The sequence below is a fragment of the Arachis ipaensis genome, chromosome B2 (assembly GCF_059453495.1).
Source record: "Arachis ipaensis isolate K30076 ecotype BB chromosome B2, ASM5945349v1, whole genome shotgun sequence".
NCBI lineage: Eukaryota > Viridiplantae > Streptophyta > Magnoliopsida > Fabales > Fabaceae > Arachis > Arachis ipaensis.
The window spans coordinates 90889351-90908206 of record NC_142437.1 but is presented as its reverse complement, the minus strand read 5'-3'; the positions used below and the strand labels follow the sequence as shown (position 1 = coordinate 90908206).

At 32.7% G+C, this 18856-nt stretch overlaps 2 protein-coding genes and 1 long non-coding RNA gene across 9 annotated transcripts; 2 read left to right on the top strand and 1 right to left on the bottom strand.

Annotated features, from left to right (window-relative positions):
* The first annotated feature begins 482 nt into the window (after positions 1 to 482).
* LOC107625457 (protein DETOXIFICATION 42) lies at positions 483 to 8173 on the top strand. 5 transcript variants are annotated; one of them, XM_016328094.3, is made up of 13 exons: positions 483 to 855; positions 1469 to 1590; positions 1894 to 2103; positions 2216 to 2394; positions 2752 to 2887; positions 3274 to 3370; positions 3538 to 3638; positions 4276 to 4439; positions 4982 to 5053; positions 5343 to 5459; positions 5584 to 5679; positions 7216 to 7337; positions 7883 to 8173. In XM_016328094.3, the coding sequence occupies exons 1-13, from the start codon at positions 824 to 826 to the stop codon at positions 7941 to 7943; spliced, it is 1509 nt and encodes a 502-aa protein (XP_016183580.1). In that variant the 5' UTR covers positions 483 to 823; the 3' UTR covers positions 7944 to 8173. The 5 variants fall into 5 exon arrangements, 4 of the variants coding, with proteins under 4 accessions (XP_016183580.1, XP_016183579.1, XP_016183581.1 ...); XR_015904755.1 differs by having other exon boundaries at positions 510 to 855; positions 5584 to 5849; positions 6459 to 7337; XM_016328093.3 differs by having other exon boundaries at positions 510 to 855; positions 1894 to 2099; positions 2212 to 2394.
* A 3410-nt stretch (positions 8174 to 11583) lies between these two features.
* Positions 11584 to 16342, bottom strand: LOC107625456 (small ribosomal subunit protein bS1c). Of its 3 annotated transcripts, none has more exons than XM_016328090.3 (8): positions 15958 to 16342; positions 14388 to 14772; positions 13412 to 13687; positions 13174 to 13254; positions 12551 to 12832; positions 12340 to 12450; positions 12053 to 12139; positions 11584 to 11879 (listed from the first exon to the last, which is right to left on the bottom strand). In XM_016328090.3, exons 2-8 carry the CDS (start codon positions 14676 to 14678, stop codon positions 11772 to 11774), a joined length of 1236 nt encoding a protein of 411 aa, XP_016183576.1. In that variant the 5' UTR covers positions 14679 to 14772; positions 15958 to 16342; the 3' UTR covers positions 11584 to 11771. The 3 variants fall into 3 exon arrangements, with proteins under 3 accessions (XP_016183576.1, XP_016183578.1, XP_016183577.1); XM_016328092.3 differs by having other exon boundaries at positions 14388 to 14711; positions 15958 to 16274; XM_016328091.3 differs by having other exon boundaries at positions 14388 to 14716; positions 15958 to 16251.
* LOC110268884 (uncharacterized) lies at positions 15321 to 18635 on the top strand. The gene is made up of 3 exons (XR_015904754.1): positions 15321 to 15429; positions 16898 to 17052; positions 18112 to 18635. It is a non-coding gene; the product is annotated as an uncharacterized LOC110268884 (long non-coding RNA).
* Positions 18636 to 18856: the final 221 nt, after the last annotated feature.

The following is an 18856-nucleotide window of genomic DNA, read 5'->3' as shown; positions in this document are numbered from 1 at the left end:
ACCCAGGCTAAGTCGGAAATCACCTCTCCAAAGAGCTTGGAACTCGCGTTCAAACCCAAACTCGATCCAGTTTCAGGTAATCCTTGGAATAGTAACGAAATTGAAAAATAATGAAAAAGGAGGATAAGAAGAAGAAGAAGAAGACGACGACGTAGTATCGGGGATGAAGAAGAATGTCTTAGTTGGACTTGGTTGGTTAAATTACTTAAATGTAGAATTTTATTGATATTTTATATCATTAGTCATTTACAAAAATTATTGAGTGATAGAATGACAAAATTAATTAATTTATAATCTTTGAATAATTAATTTAATTGATAAAAATTTTCAAAAGACGAATTTAAAGAATTGTCCATGTTGTCACAAACTAATTTTACCACTAACCCACTTCAAAACTGTACCATATAATTTACCTGCACCGTCCCTACAAAAACCTGTGCAGTACCGGAACTATTTAAGACTTTTCTATTGTACTAAAAGCAAGCAAAAGAATACAATCATATTTTATTATTGACCAAACTATATACAACCCGGGATTCTACAACTAAGGGAGGCTTTTTGGTAGCTTTTACTTCATCTGCCATCAATTATTCATATTCCATCTATTTGAATATTTTAAGTTTTGCTTAGTTCCTTCAAGGATCCTTCGAATTCAGACTCTAACGGGTGGTGATTGTCCATTCAAATTCTTCACGTTCTTGAAAATTTCGCCATAGAAGTGTGTAACCCAAGTTTGGTTACTTACTATATTTATATGTCACATATACGACTTCCATTTTCTATATGTGTTGAAAGCTGAAACTGTTGGACGACGGAAGGAAAGATGAGCTTTCATATGTTATTTTCTGGCATAAGGTATTTCTATTTATGTTTTGCTAGCAATAGTATTCTCTTTGATTTACATATATATTATTTTTGGAAAAGTTATCATGATTAATGTTTATTATAGACCCAAGAAACAAGGATTGTGAGAAATACTGTTGAACTGTGTTACTTGACTTTAGGAGTTTTAGTTTCTTAAATTAGGTGTAATTTGGATGAAACTATTAAGATATTTTCACACACAATATATAAATATATATAATCAGCCGAATATCCAGTTAAAAAGGTGGATGGGATGGAAGATAGACAGAGCGAAAGATAGGAGAAGACTCAAGAAGACCATACATGAGGCAGTCAATAAAAAATGTTGTTGGATTATTAGACTAAAAGAATTGAATTGATGACTTAAGTGATGGTCAAAAACAATAAATTTTGGCATTTATCTGAGATTAATGTGTAGACACTCTCACTCTAGACATGATACATGATGTGACTCAATGGTGTAGTCGACCTCACTTAATGGAATAAGATTTTGTTGTTGTCGTATATATCCAATTGTGTATTGCATGGAAAAAGGTTGAATTTGATTAGATGACTGTGTGAACTTGCATCAAAACTAAACACTTTGTTTTATTAATGGTTACAGGAACGCCTTTAGGAAGGATGAACTAGGCCTGGAAATAATGCATATATCACTGCCTACCACTCTTGCTTTGGCTGCAGATCCTATTGCTTCTCTGATTGATACTGCATTCATCGGACACATAGGTTTGCTTCACCTTTTTAATTCTATGTATTTATCTAGAAAGTTTGATTGACTGATACAACCAATCCTGCATGATTTATTCATAAGCTTATTAAGCTGCGTCCAAAGCTTAGTTATATAATTTCTAAGATTGAAAATGTTGTACCTCTATCCTTGTTTCTATAACCAAAGGAGTTTCTGTGTCTTTGTCTATGTCTATGTACCCATGTCTCGGATACAGAATCTAAATGTAACCTTAGGATTCTATTTAGAAAATGTTTGATGTTACTCCTCTAACATTTTTCATTATTGCTATTGTTTTGTAGGCCCTGTGGAGCTTGCTGCAGTGGGGGTATCAATTGCAATTTTTAATCAAATCTCAAAAATAGCAATAATTCCTCTGGTCAGTGTTACAACCTCGTTGGTTGCCGAGGAAGATGCCGTCGAGAAATTACAAAATCAACCATCAGAAACAGAAATGCTGATCCATGCCTCTTCTGTGACTGAGGAAACAAAATTGGAAGTGGAACAAGTTGGTATTTATTTCATTTTTCAAAAGAATAAAAAGCCTGCTACACATTTTTAATTGAATCTGTATACTTCTCTGGATTAATTTATCATTATTGATTTTTCTTTTTTTCAAGATAGATCCTGAGTGCAGTACATCATCAAGAAATGTTAATAGAGTAGCTAAACTTGGCCATGACAAAAGCTATATTCCATCAGCTTCATCAGCAATAGTTATTGGAGCTGTTCTCGGCATCTTACAAGCTCTCTTTCTCATTTTTACAGCCAGACCAATCTTGAATTACATGGGAGTCGATTATGTGAGTCCCTTCTTGCAAGTTGCAACTGCCATAATATATATGTCTCTTAACTTATTTTTAATGTATATTTTGTGGCTGATTTGATAGCTGATTTTTTGTGTACACGTAGCATAGTTGTTAATTAATTAAATCATATGTCTTTCTAGTCATATGGGCTGATTTAGTAGTTACTAGAATGTTGCTTCATGTAATTCTTCTTCAATTCAATTTCATAGTTTCTCTTACTTCAGAAGCCATACTATAATTGTTTGGAATTTAGTGTTTTCTGGCTATGTTCCATCTTTGAAGACTTTTACAATCCCTTTTAGCTACATTGCTGTACTTTGTCAAATGACTGAGTGTTTTTTCTTCATGCAGAATTCTCCAATGTTGAAGCCGGCACAGCAATACTTGACTCTGAGGTCATTTGGTGCACCAGCTGTGATACTTTCTATGGCCATGCAAGGAGTTTTTCGAGGAATCAAAGATACGAAAACACCTTTATACGCCACAAGTATGCTGTTCCTCGCTATCAAGTTCTTATGATGATACTAGTCTAGAGTTCGATTTTTGTTAAATTAATTTTCATCCTATTTAGTTCAATCATTTCCTTCAGTGTTTCAATTTTAACCTTTTTTTTCCCCTCTTAATATCAAAATATTTTACCCATTTTATGAATTAAAAGGTCACTTAAAACATTCATAGAGGAATGTTACTGGAGAGTTCAATATTAGTTACACGGTTACAATAAAATTATCAGTATTGTTTTTTCTTCTGTAACTTCTAAAATCAGATTTAGATACAGTTTAGTGAATTAGTGGAATCAGTTAGACTCTACTTCTTTAAACAAAATGAATTGCACACTATGATCATTCAGTAATTTGTGAAGTTTGATTACAGTTGTGGGAGATGTAACAAATATCATTTTAGATCCATTGCTTATCTTCGTACTCCGGTTGGGAGTCAGCGGTGCAGCAATCGCACACATTATCTCCCAGTATGTTCATACGTTCATCTCCGGTTTTCTTTCTGATGCTATAAGCATCTTTTGTTGATCACTCATCAAAGACTTCAATTTTTGTGTTTTTTTTTTTTTTTTTACTTGAGAAAGTTATGTTTCTTTTCTGTTTCTCGTTTTCATTAATTTGGCATGTGATTTGACAGGTACTTGATTTCCTTGGTGTTGTTGTGGAGTTTAATGAAGCAAGTTGATCTAATGCCTCCAAGTATCCAAGATTTTCAATTTGGGAAGATTCTAAAAAATGGTACTAATTTCTATCTACTTTTGCATTTTTCAGATTCTTGGTTTCACAATTATGAATTCAGCAGACATGTCTACAAATTTGTCGCACTTTTTCGGTCTAGAGAGGCTTCGAAAATATATACATAGACAAAATATAGTTCTTATCTGAACTTCAAAATCTATTAATGAATGAAACAGCTTGCATGTCATTGCCAACTGAAACACTTGCACATATGATCTAGAAACACTTTACAAAATACCAGTTACAATTTATCTTGGTAAAGTTCATGAATATATTTGGAGTGTATTAATGATCCGAGAGCCTATCCTTAATTCAGAAACATATTTTACAGTTCTAGTCTGTGAAAATTCAGCTGTGACATTTGTTTATTATGTGTGAAACTAAAATTTTGGTTGAAGTTGAATGATCTAAATACCTTGAAATTGAATGTTGTTTTTCTTCTGGAAGAAGAAAAAACTAACTCAGGTGAGTTTGCAGACTAAATGAGATATTGTTTCACCACATATCACAATTAATTTGATGTCAAAACACATTCTTTGATTTTTAACTTCACATGGTCTTAAATCTGACCAATTACTAAATTGTCACTTCACATTTGTACAAATATCTAACGTTGTTTGTTTCATCTTTGTTGTAGGGTTTCTGCTATTGTTGAAAGTTACAGCAGTGACATTCTGTGTGACACTGTCAGCATCCCTTGCAGCAAGACAAGGATCAATAACCATGGCTGCCTTCCAAATCTGCTTACAGATTTGGATGGCCACCTCTTTGCTTGCTGATGGATTAGCTGTTTCTGCTCAAGTAAGAAACTATTTCTCTCGACATTTTTTTATTACATATTTTATGGTGACTGATTTTAGTGCACAAATAATATCTTTGGGCGTATAAGTAGGTACTCTTCATTGTTATGAGAGATAACATAATCACAGTAGCATTTGATATTTATTCTTGAGTTATTATCATGAATTTTAATGGTGCCACACACGACCAAGTAAACGAAAACGTATATTATAGTTGCAAGGAACTAGCAAAGTAACTACATTCAGAAATTAGCATCTCTGAGAACATCCACCATTAATTGCCAAGTCTTTGTTGTTTAAAGCATATGCAAATTACCAATATGAATTCATTTGGTGATTTTCTGTATGCTTAGTTTCATTTTAATTAGAATTGTTCTTAGTTGCATGCAACATCTTGGGCTCTCTGCGATATTGTCATCATTCACTTTTCACTCTTCCCTCTTAATCATTCTATTTTCCAAAAAAGTATGTTCCTAGTTTGTTATACTACAATTAAGTCAATGCAAAGTTGCAAACCAATAGATGCCAGTTTTCACTTTTCAGGCCATTCTTGCAAGTGCGTTTGCGCAAAGGGATTACCATAAAGTGATCACATCGGCTTCCCGTGTTCTTCAGGCATTTCAACTTGTCACTTACCTTCCATATAAATTTTTTGTTAGTTATTCATTTGTTACTATTATGAAACCACTTCTTCCAAAAGTTTTAGCTGATAGGAGGAGACACATAAATGGTTATATCTCAGACACATCCACTCTAGCAAGAGTCTCTTTTGGGTTTGCGTAATACCATATTATAAAACCACTTCTCCCAAAAGTTTAAGCTGATAGGAGGATGTGCATGAATGATTATATCTCGAACATGCTTACTTCAATAATTTCTGAAATCCTTTTTCTTTTTCATGCAGCTTGGGCTGATTCTGGGGCTGGTTCTCTCATTCCTTCTCTTTAGTCTGCTCCCTTTTGCTTCTAAGTTATTTACAAACGACGTCGCTGTTCTGCATCTTATTGGTATTGGTATTCCGGTGAGTTTTGTTTCTGTTGCTTATAAAATAAGAGCACTCTCCCTTCTTAGTAATAAGTTGCTTACCCAACAAGAAAAGTTTATCTATCTTATTTATTTGTTTATTTTAATTTCTACTTCACCAGTATGTTGCAGCCACTCAACCCCTCAATTCACTAGCATTTGTTTTTGACGGAGTAAACTACGGAGCTTCGGATTTCATATACTCTGCTTACTCAATGGTAAAGTCTAGAAAATTGGTTTCTAAGCATGAAGCAGATCATGTATGTTTGTCAAATTTACTTTTAGCATTAATGTTACAACCTTTTTGAGTTAGTTGCTAATTCCTACACAAAAAGTTCATGAAATTCACTATTCAAAGATTCAGAATTTATGATTCACAATTATTAGGGTAATCGGTAGGGTAGGGTAGGATTTGGACTCTACCCTAATCCTACCCGCCGGTTGAAAACTTTTTAAAACTCTACTCTACCCTATCCACGGGTTAAGAATCTCTCAACCTTAACCCTACCCGCACCCTAAAGTTCTAAATCCTACCCTATCCGATCCTATTGGCAGAAAAATAAAAAATTTTCGAGCAAATATAAAATTCAACTATTCCAAATTTTATACATATTAATAAAATAGAAAATAAAAAATTAAGTTCAAATTAAAATTAAAAATAATAAAATCTTAAAGAAATCCAACATAAAATTACAAATAATATGATCATCAACTAACTTAGTGGTTATTTCAATTTTTTATAAGAGAAAGATTATGAGTTTAACACTCACTTTCTTCACTACATACATAACTTTTATATATATATTATATAATATATTAGGGGTGCGGGTAAGGTAGGGTAGGGTATACCCTAAACCCGTACCCTACCCTACCTGCAGGCAAATTCGTATCCTACCCTACCCGTAGCGAGTAGGGTAGACAACCCTATGCGAACGGGTTGGTCCGGATTGGATATCCGCAGGTAGGGTATATATTGCCAGCCCTAACAATCATTAAGTGCTTATAGTGGTGATATAACTTCTTACTAATGGCAATTGTTTCCATGCCTTCTGAAACAAGAGGGTAAATTACATTCTCATGTATTATTGGTTATTGCATAATAAGTCTGTTATGTACATTGTTAACACGTGAAATAATTATGTATTTAACCGATGAGTAAGGCTACATCCAAGTCTTTTTATAAACCAAGTCCAACCAAGTTTAACAATAAGATTTGGAATAATGCTAGTCATAACTAATTTTTATTATATTAGACTAACTTGGTTATATTTAGTTAACAAAAAAACTTAGATGTGTAGTATTAATGCTAAAGAGACAAAAAAAGAAAAATAGTCCAAACTTGTCTTATTTAGTATTCATTGATTGTTGTAATAATTAATAAATGCTAAATAAAGTAAATTTTGGTTAATTTTTTTAGTTATCAAATATTTTCAACTGGATACAGCATGTAGTTGAAGTTTGGATAAAAATAGGCTTTTAGAATCACACAAGTATTTCTTAAGTTTTATGGTAACAAAGAGTAGAAATGATGTAATAAGTTAATTATCTAGAGTTTAATTCAAACATGATATTTTATATTCAAACAAAATTACAAAAATACTTATTTCATATGTTAGTATACGATTAAACTTATTGTACGAAAAATATGTAAAAAAAGGATAATCTAATTTCGAAAGGGTATACGAATAATTTAGAAAATTGGTTGCAAGGTTTATGCCCCTCTTATAGTTTACGCATTCGCTTATTTCTCCTAGATTTTGGTGGCATTGGTGAGCATATTTAGCTTATATATGTTATCCTCAAGCTATGGCTTTAGTGGTATCTGGATTGCTTTGTCTATTTACATGAGCCTCAGGACATTTGCTGGCTTTTGGAGGTAACTTCTTTTTCTATGCACTTAAAAGACTACCAGAATATTCTTCTTTCACTCCCATTCAACTCATATTTCATTCCGAATTAAAAGTAAACTGGCTCTATCTGGAAATTTTAATACTAAAGTCTTCTGTAAAATCGAAAAACCAAAAAAACTAATTTTGCTGAAAAGCTACTATTTTTCAACTAACATATATAAACTGATTTTTCAAATCATAATTTTTTTTTACCATTCATTTAAGGGAATACCATACCTTTTTTACCCTTAAAACTTATCAAAGTTGAAATATTTCAATTTTAGTTCCAATATTTCATAACTGATTTAATTTAACGAATAAGTGTATAATAAAATCAATTTTGGGCTGCAAAAAGTATAATTTTTTGCTCCTTCAAATTTGTGAAAACTGATTTTTCTTTTGAAAAAGTAGTTTTTCTCACAAATTAAGCTGGAATAAATGCACAGGAAAGAAACCATAACAAATTAATGCATTATTATTTATTGCATATGTTTCGGTCGAAAGATGTATCATATTTTATTTTGAATTGCAGGATAGGTACTAGATCAGGACCTTGGCACTTCCTGAAGGAAAACTATGCACTACTACAATAGTTCCAAGCTATTTCTATCAGTATAAATTTATAGTTCAGTCTCTCACATGCACAGAGTATAGTACAATCCATATTGAAGAGAATAGAATACTCCCCATTCATGGAGTGATCCCATTTTGGTAGGACTTATCTTAATTTGAAAATGTATTCTTTACTTTTAATGTATGTATGTATGTATATCATGAAATTATTTTAATCTTTTAGTCGAAATTAAAAAATTTTCTTCCAAAAGTATTCTTTCTTCTATTATGGTTTTTTTTTAGATAGCGACAAAAAATCATAATTATAGTGGTCACAATAGCTGTTGTAATGATTTGAGAGTGAAAATAATAGAATAATAAAAGAAAAAAAAAAGAGTAATTTTGAAAAAACAAATTGTAATTTTAACCAAATGACTAAAATAAGACGAAATAAAACATTTGGAATAAAAATAGGAAATTAAAATAGTGCTTTAACAATAACAATAATATTAATAATAATACCAGAATGTAGAAGATTCTAATGAAAAACATCCAAATAGACTTTGTGATTAGTAGATTATATTAATTGTAATTCAGCAAAGATTTAACTTTGTACATAGTACATACATAAGCACCAAAGTAAATGCATAACAAATAAAGTTAGAGGCTCCAATCTCCACATAACATTTTATTTATGTTGATAAGTATTTGGTAATAAAACAGAAAACTGGGACACAATGAGTCAATGACATACCATAATGAATGCCTTCATATTAAAATAGGACTCCAAGCTGAATGAAATAGTTTCGGGGAAGCAACTTGAAAGCAACCAATTCATAAAGGGAAAATAGTGAGCGTCACTATTTATACAACATCGTAATTGAACATGTTTAATACTTGGAGGAGGTGATGAAACTTGCAATACGCCCAGGCTTTCTCTAATCTGCAAAATTCTCCGATATACTAGCAAGATAATAAATTTGGAGCATCGATGTTTACCAACTTCAAGTTAGAGCAACGTGATAACTTGAAGAACTTGAGTTGAGGACCTGCAGTATTAATCCTCTCATACTCGAAAATAGAGCAATTATGCAACATCAAACTCTCAAGGAAAGGAATCCTATTAAAATGTTCAAGTAACCATTAGTAGAGAACAGTGCCAGAGCGGGCGCGAGTAAATGGGCAGTTATTAAAATATATTTAATGGAAGAGTCTAGGGCTAGCAATTTTACTAAATTCAGCATGTAATCAATAAAAAAAAAATGAATAATTCCATAAAATTTCACACCATTAAAAACATCATTGATAATTATTTGATGACTACAAATCACAAAAATTTAAAATCAAATTTATTGATTGCGTTTGGAAAGTCAAAGTAAAATAAGATTAAGCGTTTCATTTTCAATTGCTATGACAAAAGAACGCATTAATCTTAAAGAGCAATTTGAAAATATGATTTCAAAGACATAATTTATAAATATGACTAGAGCCAAGTTTTCATTTAAAATATAATTATAAATATTGTCTCTAAAATAAAATAAATATAATCCAAAATATAATTATAAATATTGTCTCCAAAATAACATAAATATAATCTAAAACACTCAATTTTAATCTTCATATTCTTGAAATTTGGATTTTGGCAAAAAAATTGTAAAAATACCCCTTATTAAAAAAAGTCCGGCGAAGAAGTCCGTCCACCCCGCCAAATCCCACCAAATCCCGCGGTTTAAGCGGTGCAAATTAGGCGGGTTTTTGTTCTTTAGTGTTCCCAATTTTTTAGCCCGACCCGCCTTTTTTGGCGGGTTACGTAGGCCGGCTTGACGGATTTAGGTCTGTTTGCCACCCCTAGTCAACACACAGGGTGCGTGTTGCAACACACAAGGTGTGTGTTGGACACGTGTCAACATTCTGGTCAATACGAAGACACTTTTTTACACATCCAGTCATCCACAATATTATAATACACTTCAAATATCAATATTCAACCAAAATATTATCTTCATCTCCATATTAAAAATAATTATTGCAAATAGATCTTTAAAATATTTTATATCGAATGTTTTTATTTTTAAAGAAATTATGAAATCCTGAACTCTATAAAAAGAAGTATATAAGTTCTTATTTTTAGTGAGATTTATTATTTTTATTTGAACAAATAGATTCTTAAAATTATGATAGAAAAATATATATGTCTTACTTTTGATTTTAAAGATGTCAACGTAATCAATATTTTTAAAAATCGAAAAAGTTCGAGTAAAATTCTTTAATGACCTATTTAGATAAATACTCATATTTTAATAAAAAATATTTTTAATTTTACTTATTTAAAAAATTAAAAAATGTAAATTTTAATTTATGTTTCCCTTTCCTAATATGATTTTGTCTCAATTTTCTGTTCATACGAGGAGAATATTTTTTCTAAGAGTTAGTAACCAAAGCCCACGTTAGGTTAGGTAGAGTAATGAGAGAAAACAAGTTCATCGCCTATAAAAGGAGAGCACTTCACCTTTTTAAATTCTAGGAGAAAAGAGCAAACTATTTTTTCGCCTTTTACTAAAGAATACCATGAGAGAGCTCCACAATTCTAATTAAATATTTGTTCTATTTCTTATTTTTATCCATACAAAGATGGTGCTTAGTAGTATAGTTGTGGTTAATTATTATGAGTGAATATTTGAACAAGACATTATTTATAGTTAATTATCATTCAAATCTGGAGATTTAAATATATCAATTATTCCTTTCCCATACTTTAAAAAATAAATAGTTTAATAGGATGTAGACAAAAGATAGTATAAATATTTTATTTTCTTAGTAAAAAAGAGGAATTTATGGTTTTCAATAGGCTAGATAGAACCGGAAAATTTTTCTAAAATAAATTTTAAAAAATAATTATTTTTAAAACAAATATTTTTCAAACTTTGTTTTTTTAAAGTTGGAGTAGGTTCGTTTTCTAAATTCTATTTTTTTAATTTAAAATTTAGATAGATATAATTTAAATTAATGATTAATTTGATAAAAATAAACATAATCGTATTATTGTATTTATATGATTAATTATGTTTATTCGATTTTAAAAAAGTTTACTATTTAAAATCGATAATTTTAAATTAAAAAATAATAGGATGCAGTAGACGAAGTTGATCGAGCTTCAAAAAAAGACGAATTTCAATAAACAAAGATAAAAAAATTTATTTTAAAAAATAATTATTTTTTTAATTTATTTCAAAAAAAATTTCGAAAGAACAGCCTATATTGCTTTTTTCCCTTTTTCTTTTCAAATAAGATATATAATCATTGAGCACAGACCAGTAAATGATTGGTTTGGTCCATCTAACACATTCTAAAGGTATTAGTTCTTTTTTCTTTTCTTGGGGTGTCTTTCTAAAGGTATTAGTTAAAATTACTTATCCTAATGTCTAATTTTTCGATATTCTTTATACAAAATATACTTTTAAAAACTTGAAATTTTTAATTCTTCAACACATACTTTTCGCATTTAACAACTTAAAAAGTATTGTTAACCAAATCCAAAAAACTAATATTGTATTGCTCCTTTGTGTTCGTAACATGAAAACTTTCATATAATCAGAAAATAAAAAGATTAATTGACTTTTCCTTTCTTGAAAATCAATATTTTAGTTCATCTGGCTAAATACACACTCAACAGAATTCAAATTTGTAGGAAAGGCGGGATTGTTGGCTCAAATTGGTGAATATTAAGAAATGTATTCTCTACGCAGCAGGAAAAAATTAACTCATCCAAACAAAACAAAACAATAAGCTTATTGTTATACAGCAATATTGTTTAAGTTACAAGCAAAAATCTAGAGCTAGGTGCAAAATAGGACCCTCAAAATTCTGAATCATGAATGTTCTTCAGCTGAGGGTACCTCATTGAAATCCACTCCCTCTGCAGGCAACTCTGAAGAAAGTGGTCCTAAGATCCCTTCATTGCTAAGAGTTAATCCACTCTGCAATTCATATAATTTTTATATATTCATCATCAAATTGTGCAAGGATGCCATAAAGGGATCAAAGAAGATATTCAACTCAAAGATGAAATGTAATAACTGAAAGTAAGAATTCCTTTGACATGCAAATGCACATAGAATTTTGTACAAATAAATAATCAATAGCTAGATACCTCTGGCTGGAACCGAAGCATATCAGCACGAGCCATGGCTTCTGCTTGGGCTATTCTCTGTCTGAATGTCTGAGCCATCTCTTCCGCCTATAAGAACAGAATCAGAGTTAAATGTGATCATTCTCATCGAAAATTAAAAATGCTGATGGAAAGTGATGAGGTATATATGATTTATCAAGGTAAAGGAAAAAGGGGGTTTCGGCTTCTTCAAGGATGTCAAAAAAGATGGTAGAAAAAACGACGAAGTTGAAATAAGCAAAACATGTGACATCCTTTCTGAGTTATACCTTCTCAAAGACAAGCTTTGGATTGCGAATCATATCACCAGGTGTGGGTTCCAACTTCTTTGTGGAAAGGCTTACTCGGCCTCTCTCCCGATCATGACTTAGTATCATCACCTAAACAAAGAACAGGTGAGAATTTTCATCTACAAGACAACTGCAATTGTAAGCAAAATGTCCATGTAAATGTAACAAACTAACAATATCATAAGAATACCTTCAGAATATCACCAGGTTGAAGAACAGTTGCAATATCAGTTATACGATCGTGACTGATCTGACTGACGTGAAGGAGACCACTGATTCCACCAATGTCAACGAAGGCACCATATGGCTTTAGGCTTTGAACAGTGCCAGTTACTACGGATCCAATTCCCAGCTGTCCCTGGCTGTCAGCAGCGGCTTTACGGTGACTGAGGATAAGTCTGGACTGTTCCTCATCCACCTCCACGAACTTTAGAGGGAGTTCCTTCTCAAGTAGCTCTTCTCCAGATAATTTCTAACAAGAAAAGTAAACAGAAGGCTAAGCAATGAAATATGGAAATGAACATTTAAAGAAACTTCTTAGTTAAACATAATAATCTATGGGAACTCGAGGAATACAAGTGGGGTTACTAAACTTGAATTACTTTATTTCAACATTGACAACAATAGAGGGAGATTGCCTCATATTCTCATGCGACTTTCAGATTTTCAGTCTTTGGCATGAAGCATCCCAGTCTGATGATGGTTACAACAAAAAGCCTCAACTAGTCTTAAATGGCCTATATTGAGTATTGACTATTAGTGCGGTCAAAATCAGCGCAACGCTACTAACGTCAAAGTAGGTCAAGAGCTAACCGTTGAAATCTGTGAGAATGGAACAAATCCCTTGAGGCCTTCCACCTCGGCCACCAATCCACCCTTGTTTCCATTGACAATCTGCAAGACGAAGCGTATGCAACCAGTTAATGTAAACATAGAGAAAATTAAACAAGTTAATGTAAACATAGAGAAAATTAAACAACTCACAACGGCAGAAACAATACTTGAACTAAACATTGACTAAAATTGAGTTTCTTGGTTTCACTTCACCCACCTTACCCTTGACAACTGCATCTTCTGCTTGAAGTTGCCTACAGCGTTCCCATGCAAGGTCGAACTCAATAGCCTTTAAACTCAAGATCAGGCCATCATCAACTTCATTTTCCCCAATTACTACAAACTCCTCTCTCAAGCCAGGAACTATGCCTGCTTCTTGCACATGCTTAATTCGGTGGATGCATGCCTCTTGCAGAGGCAAATATGCAGTAGACTTTGCAGTAACATCAACATAAGCTCCACTTGCATCTACAGCAAATACCGTGCCCTTAATCTGAAAACAAAAACCCACCACCATTAACCAACTTATTTCCTCAAGGAACAAAACAACACAACACAAAACTCCTTTTCCACTAAATGAATCAAAGTATCAAACTATGTCAATGCCATTGTGTCCTATCATAAAACCTTATGTGAAAAACAGACCATCTTAATCAAACAATTGCAACAACAAAAACAAAACCTTATCCCACTAGGTGGAATTGGATAGGATCAACTGTACCCTATCATATTATTCATATATCATGTTTACAGTTAGGTCCTTTACACCTTGTGTATGAATTTTTTGGTCGTCCTCTACCTACCTTTCGCCACTTGTCTATCTTCTATCCGATTCACACACCTAAGTAGATGCTCTGATCTTCTCTCGAACAATTCAAAACCACCTAGGACGAAATTCAACCTAAACTAAAACAACTATATTTGCAAAAGATGTTGGCTCTGGATCCAATTACCTGTTTTTGTTTTTCTTCATACACAACCAACCATCAATTTCCACAGACACATTAACTAAACATTCTCATTACTCATCAATACACACCATTTCAACAGACTCAATTTAAAGTCATCTTCCACCGAAACCACAAACTACATTTATCAAGTTCAAAACTTTATGCAACCAGTGACAGAACAAACTCCATTTCAGTTAAAAAAAATTGAAAGAAAAAAAAAACCCCAAAGCAAAGCGAGCTGACCTTGGTGCCAACCTCAGAATCAAAATCATACTTTTCAAGAGCTTCAGTGAACTGATCAACGGTGAAGGAAACACCTTCCATGGGAGCAGTGCGGCATCTCTCATAGGCTTGCTCGAAGAGCTCTTTCAGCTTCACTCTCTCTCGGTTCTGCGCATTCGATAAGGCCACCGAACACACCACCGGAAGGAGCGTGCGGGTATGGCGGTTGTGGGTGGTGGTTGGTCTTGAGAAAGACGTGGACGGCAGTGGAGACCATCTCAGGACGCTCAGTTGCTGAGCCAGAGACATCATGATTTCCTTCTTCACTACACTCTCTGGGATTTTCTATTCTAACCAAGGTTGCGAGAACCGGACCAGTCAATAAACCGGTAAAGTCACCGGTTCACTGGTTCGACCGAGGTTCAACCAGGATTCAACCGGTTTAATTAAATATTAAACAAAATTATTAAAAATTCAATATATAATTTCAAATATATAAATTCAATGATTTCTAACTTAATAAAATTCAAAATTTCACAATTTCACATAATAAATTATCCATAATTTAATATTAGAAGTTCACAAACAACTTCAAACATCAAAGTTCATAACTAAAAACAATCAAAACGCACATAGTGACAAACACACAATGCTCTACTATCAAAAGAAACATTAACAAACAAGTTTTCAACTAAAGATGAAGAATTAGGCCAAATTTCACAAAATCCTATTATACAGATATGCATCGCTAGTGACTAACCTTCAATAAAATCACAAGTATGAATTCAACAAAAGTAAAGAAAAAATAAGTTTCCAACTTAACTAGAACCTATTCATAACCTACTAATCTTGTCATTGACACCAAGTATCCCAACCCCACCAACCACCACCACCACACACACACACACACACACACACACACACACACGAAAAAAAGGGAAGGGAAAACACACCACACAGAGAACAACAAACAAAATGGGTGTTAGAGAACTTGGATTTTCTCGTTATATTGCTCTTTCTTATTGATCTTCTTCATATCCCACTCGGAAGACTTTGCCTACAGGTACTGTCCTAATTTCTTTCGTTATCTATAAAATGTTCCTAAGTTCTTGTTTTGTTGCCATCCCCGTCCCCTCTTTCTTTCCTCGTACATAAACAGATCTAAAAATCTTCTATTATAGAAAAAGCTTGATAGTAAAGTTGCTTTTCTTTGTGTAACAGTAAGCTATGATAAAAGAAGGTTGCACATTCATAAGCTGATTGTTTAGAAAATTGAAATTACAGATATTTATCAGCAAGCAATTATAATTTTTATTCTTTTAAGTTTTCTCAAACACCCTTTTGATTGAAAAACTACATAAATCCAACAGAGTTACAGGGCAATCAGCTGAGTGTTCTAATTGCGGGAATTATGATTAACCTCTAGAGTTTCTAATAGCTTTTTAAAGCAGCTTTCTTTTTGACATCATTAAGTGCATTTTTTCATTGAACCATAGCATAATGGTAATCCAGATTTTCTGTTTTTTCAATATTATTAACAACAGTACAAATTACAAAACAAGCAAAAATAATTCCAAGTAACAGTGCTTACCGGAGCGAGGGAGGAAGGGGAGTGACGGCGACGACAGAGGAGTCGGAACTATCGGCAAAGAACAGAGAGAGCTCGAACAGAGGAGACGACGACGGCGACACAGCTTCCTAGGACGGCGACGGAGCTTCCACACGCGACATAGCTTCCTACGACGGCGGCAGATTTTCCACACGCGACGCCTGTCCGCAGCGGAGAAGAGTTCGGCGATGACTAAGAAGAGGGACGGTGGCTGTGGGGCTGCGTTTGGGGACTGGGGTTCTTTCAATTTTCAGAGAGAAATGGAGGAGTGGGACTGGGGCTGCGTTTGGGGGATGACTGGGTTAGCGTTAGCCGGCTAGGGCTCTTTCTTTTTTTTTTTTTTTTAAGGGTAAAACGGCGCTGTTTTGAGGGGTGATATTGAACCGAAAACCCTTCAATAAATCAGTGGGTTTTCGATAGTTTACTGGTTAATTATCGGTTCGATTGGTTTTTTGACTAATTTTTTGCTAGACAATTTATGAAATCAATTGAATCGGCTAAGTGACTGGTTCTTGATTAATCTGATATTCTGATTGAACCTCAGTCTGATTCGATTTTTTAAATTATAATTCTAATCTCAGATAAGGTCGTTCCAAAATTAATATTTAATAATACATTACAGAGATTTTTTTCATGCATCATGTTATTTATGGTGCATCGTGGACTACGTCATCAATGGTCACATTTTGCTGGTGTACGTTTTTAACCCATGACACGTGGTACACGTTATATTACGTGTACGTTTTTACAGAAATTGTCTATTTTATTTATTTTTTTAATAAGTGTCTTTTTATTTTTTAAATGTATCGAAAAATAGTAAATACCAAAATTCTAAGAACCGGACCGGTCATCAAATCGTTTTAGTCACTGATTTATTAGTTTATTGGTCTAACTGGTGGTTCAACTGGAAAAATCGTTTTAGAATAAAATAATAAATAAACAGCAGCAGGGAGTCTGTCATCTTCGCCGTCGTCGTGTCTTCTCGTTGTCGCGTCTTTGCCAGTCATCGCATCTTCGCCGGTCGTCGCTCTTCTCCAATCGTTGCCTCTTTGTCGATCATCGCTTCTTCTCCGTCGGGTAAGTCACAAAACTCTGAAATCTTCATTATTTGCTTTGATTTTGAAGCATTTGTTATAATTTCTGTGAGTTAGGTTAAGTATAACTTATATTTTTAATGCTGAATTGCTGATTCTGGTTTTTATGATTCTAAAATTTTCATTATTTATTTTGATTTTGATGCTGATTCTGAAATTTATATCTTTATGTTATAATTTGTTATTTTGATTATTTGTTAATTACAGTAGCAGTGTTACTTTATATTTATTTGTGATTTTTGTAATTTATGTGTCTTTTGTGATGTATATGATTTTATTTTTGTGATTTTTTGTGAATTGTTCTATGTATTATTTTCTGTAATTTGATTTATGTGATTTATTATGGATTATTGTGTGTATGTGATTATAGTTTATTGTTCTGTGATTTGTTCTGTGTATTATTCTCTAATTTGATTTATGTGATTTATTGTGGATTATTGTGTGTATGTGTTTATAGTTTATTGTTCTATGATTTTATAAAATGTCTTCCTCTGATACATTGAGTTATACTCTTGAGAAAAGTACTCCATCGGAAGAACCTATAGCCACTAATGTTCAAACTACTCAAGAGGCTCATCAATCTCAACCTCAAGAACCTCCAACTAATACGACAACTAATAATAAAAGACTTTGTTTATTGTTTATGGATATGTTTGGTTATTTATGGATATGTTTAGATGTTTATATTTGTTGGTTATTGCTATTTAAGTCTTTAAAGACTATGAAAATTATATATGTAATGATAATTGAGGATTATCTTTATTTTTTAAATTTTTTTAATTTTTTTCTTATTTTCAATTTTTATTATTTTTTACAAAATCCGCGGAGATCTGATGCACCACTATTTCGTAGTACATTTTAAGCTGAATTGAGTGGATTTTATCTATTATTCTCACACTTATGCATATAAATCGCATGTTTTACATTTTCCTTCCTAATTTTGTACTATGATTGAAAACATGCTTCTTTGGCCTTAAAATTACTAATCTTTAATCCTCTATTATTACCATTCGATGTCGTGATATGTGTTAAGTGATTTCAGGTTTTCCAGGGCAGGAATGGCTTAGAGGATGGAAAGGAAGCATGCAAAAGTGGAAGGAACACAAGAAATTGAATTTTGGAGAAGCTGGCAGCGACGCGCATGTGTGGACGACGCGTACGCGTGACAGAGCGTCACGTGCTGCATTAAACAGAAAACGCTGGGGGCAATTTCTGGGCTGCTTTGGACCCAATTTCAGGCCCGAAAATACTGATTAGAGGCTGCAAAGTGGAGTTGGAAGAGGGGAATGAATTATTCACACATTCATTCATACAATTTTAGGTTTAGATGTAGTTTGCTAGAGGAGAGGGAGAGAGGCTCTCTCCTCTCTCTAGGTTTTAGGGTTTTTTAGGTTTAACTTTTCTCAATTTCAGATTTCTACTTTACTTTTATTTAGTTTTCTTCTACTTTCATTTGTTCTAATACTTTAGTTTGTCTACTTCTATCATTGATTCCCTTATGTTGCCAATTTAGTTTATGAACTCTTATATTTCCTTTGATCCATATTAATGCAATTTATGTTTCCATATTTATGATTGCTTTTCTGTAATTTGTGTTATTGATGCTTGTAATTGGTTGTTTAAATTTAATATTCCTTGTTACTTTTCTATGTTTTTATGTTATGCCTTCCAAGTGTTTGATAAAATGCTTGGTTGGATTTTAAATTAGATTTTTATATTCTTAGTTTGGATTGATCAATTAGAGACTCTTGAGTTATCAAAATTTCTTTGTTGATTGGTGATTGAGA

What these genes read in the sequence shown, in the direction of transcription:
- LOC107625456 (XM_016328090.3), bottom strand. Translation starts at nt 14,678, where the DNA reads ATGATGTCTCTGGCTCAGCAACTGAGCGTCCTGAGATGGTCTCCACTG. An exon ending in CATTCTCACAGATTTCAACG is followed by an intron (nt 12,833 to 13,173) that starts GTTAGCTCTTGA and finishes TTTTCTTGTTAG; the next exon opens with AAATTATCTGGAGAAGAGCT. An exon ending in AACCTGGTGATATTCTGAAG is followed by an intron (nt 12,451 to 12,550) that starts GTATTCTTATGA and finishes TTCTTTGTTTAG; the next exon opens with GTGATGATACTAAGTCATGA.
- LOC107625457 (XM_016328094.3), top strand. Translation starts at nt 824, where the DNA reads ATGAGCTTTCATATGTTATTTTCTGGCATAAG. An exon ending in ATCGCACACATTATCTCCCA is followed by an intron (nt 3,371 to 3,537) that starts GTATGTTCATAC and finishes GTGATTTGACAG; the next exon opens with GTACTTGATTTCCTTGGTGT. An exon ending in TATACTCTGCTTACTCAATG is followed by an intron (nt 5,680 to 7,215) that starts GTAAAGTCTAGA and finishes TATTTCTCCTAG; the next exon opens with ATTTTGGTGGCATTGGTGAG.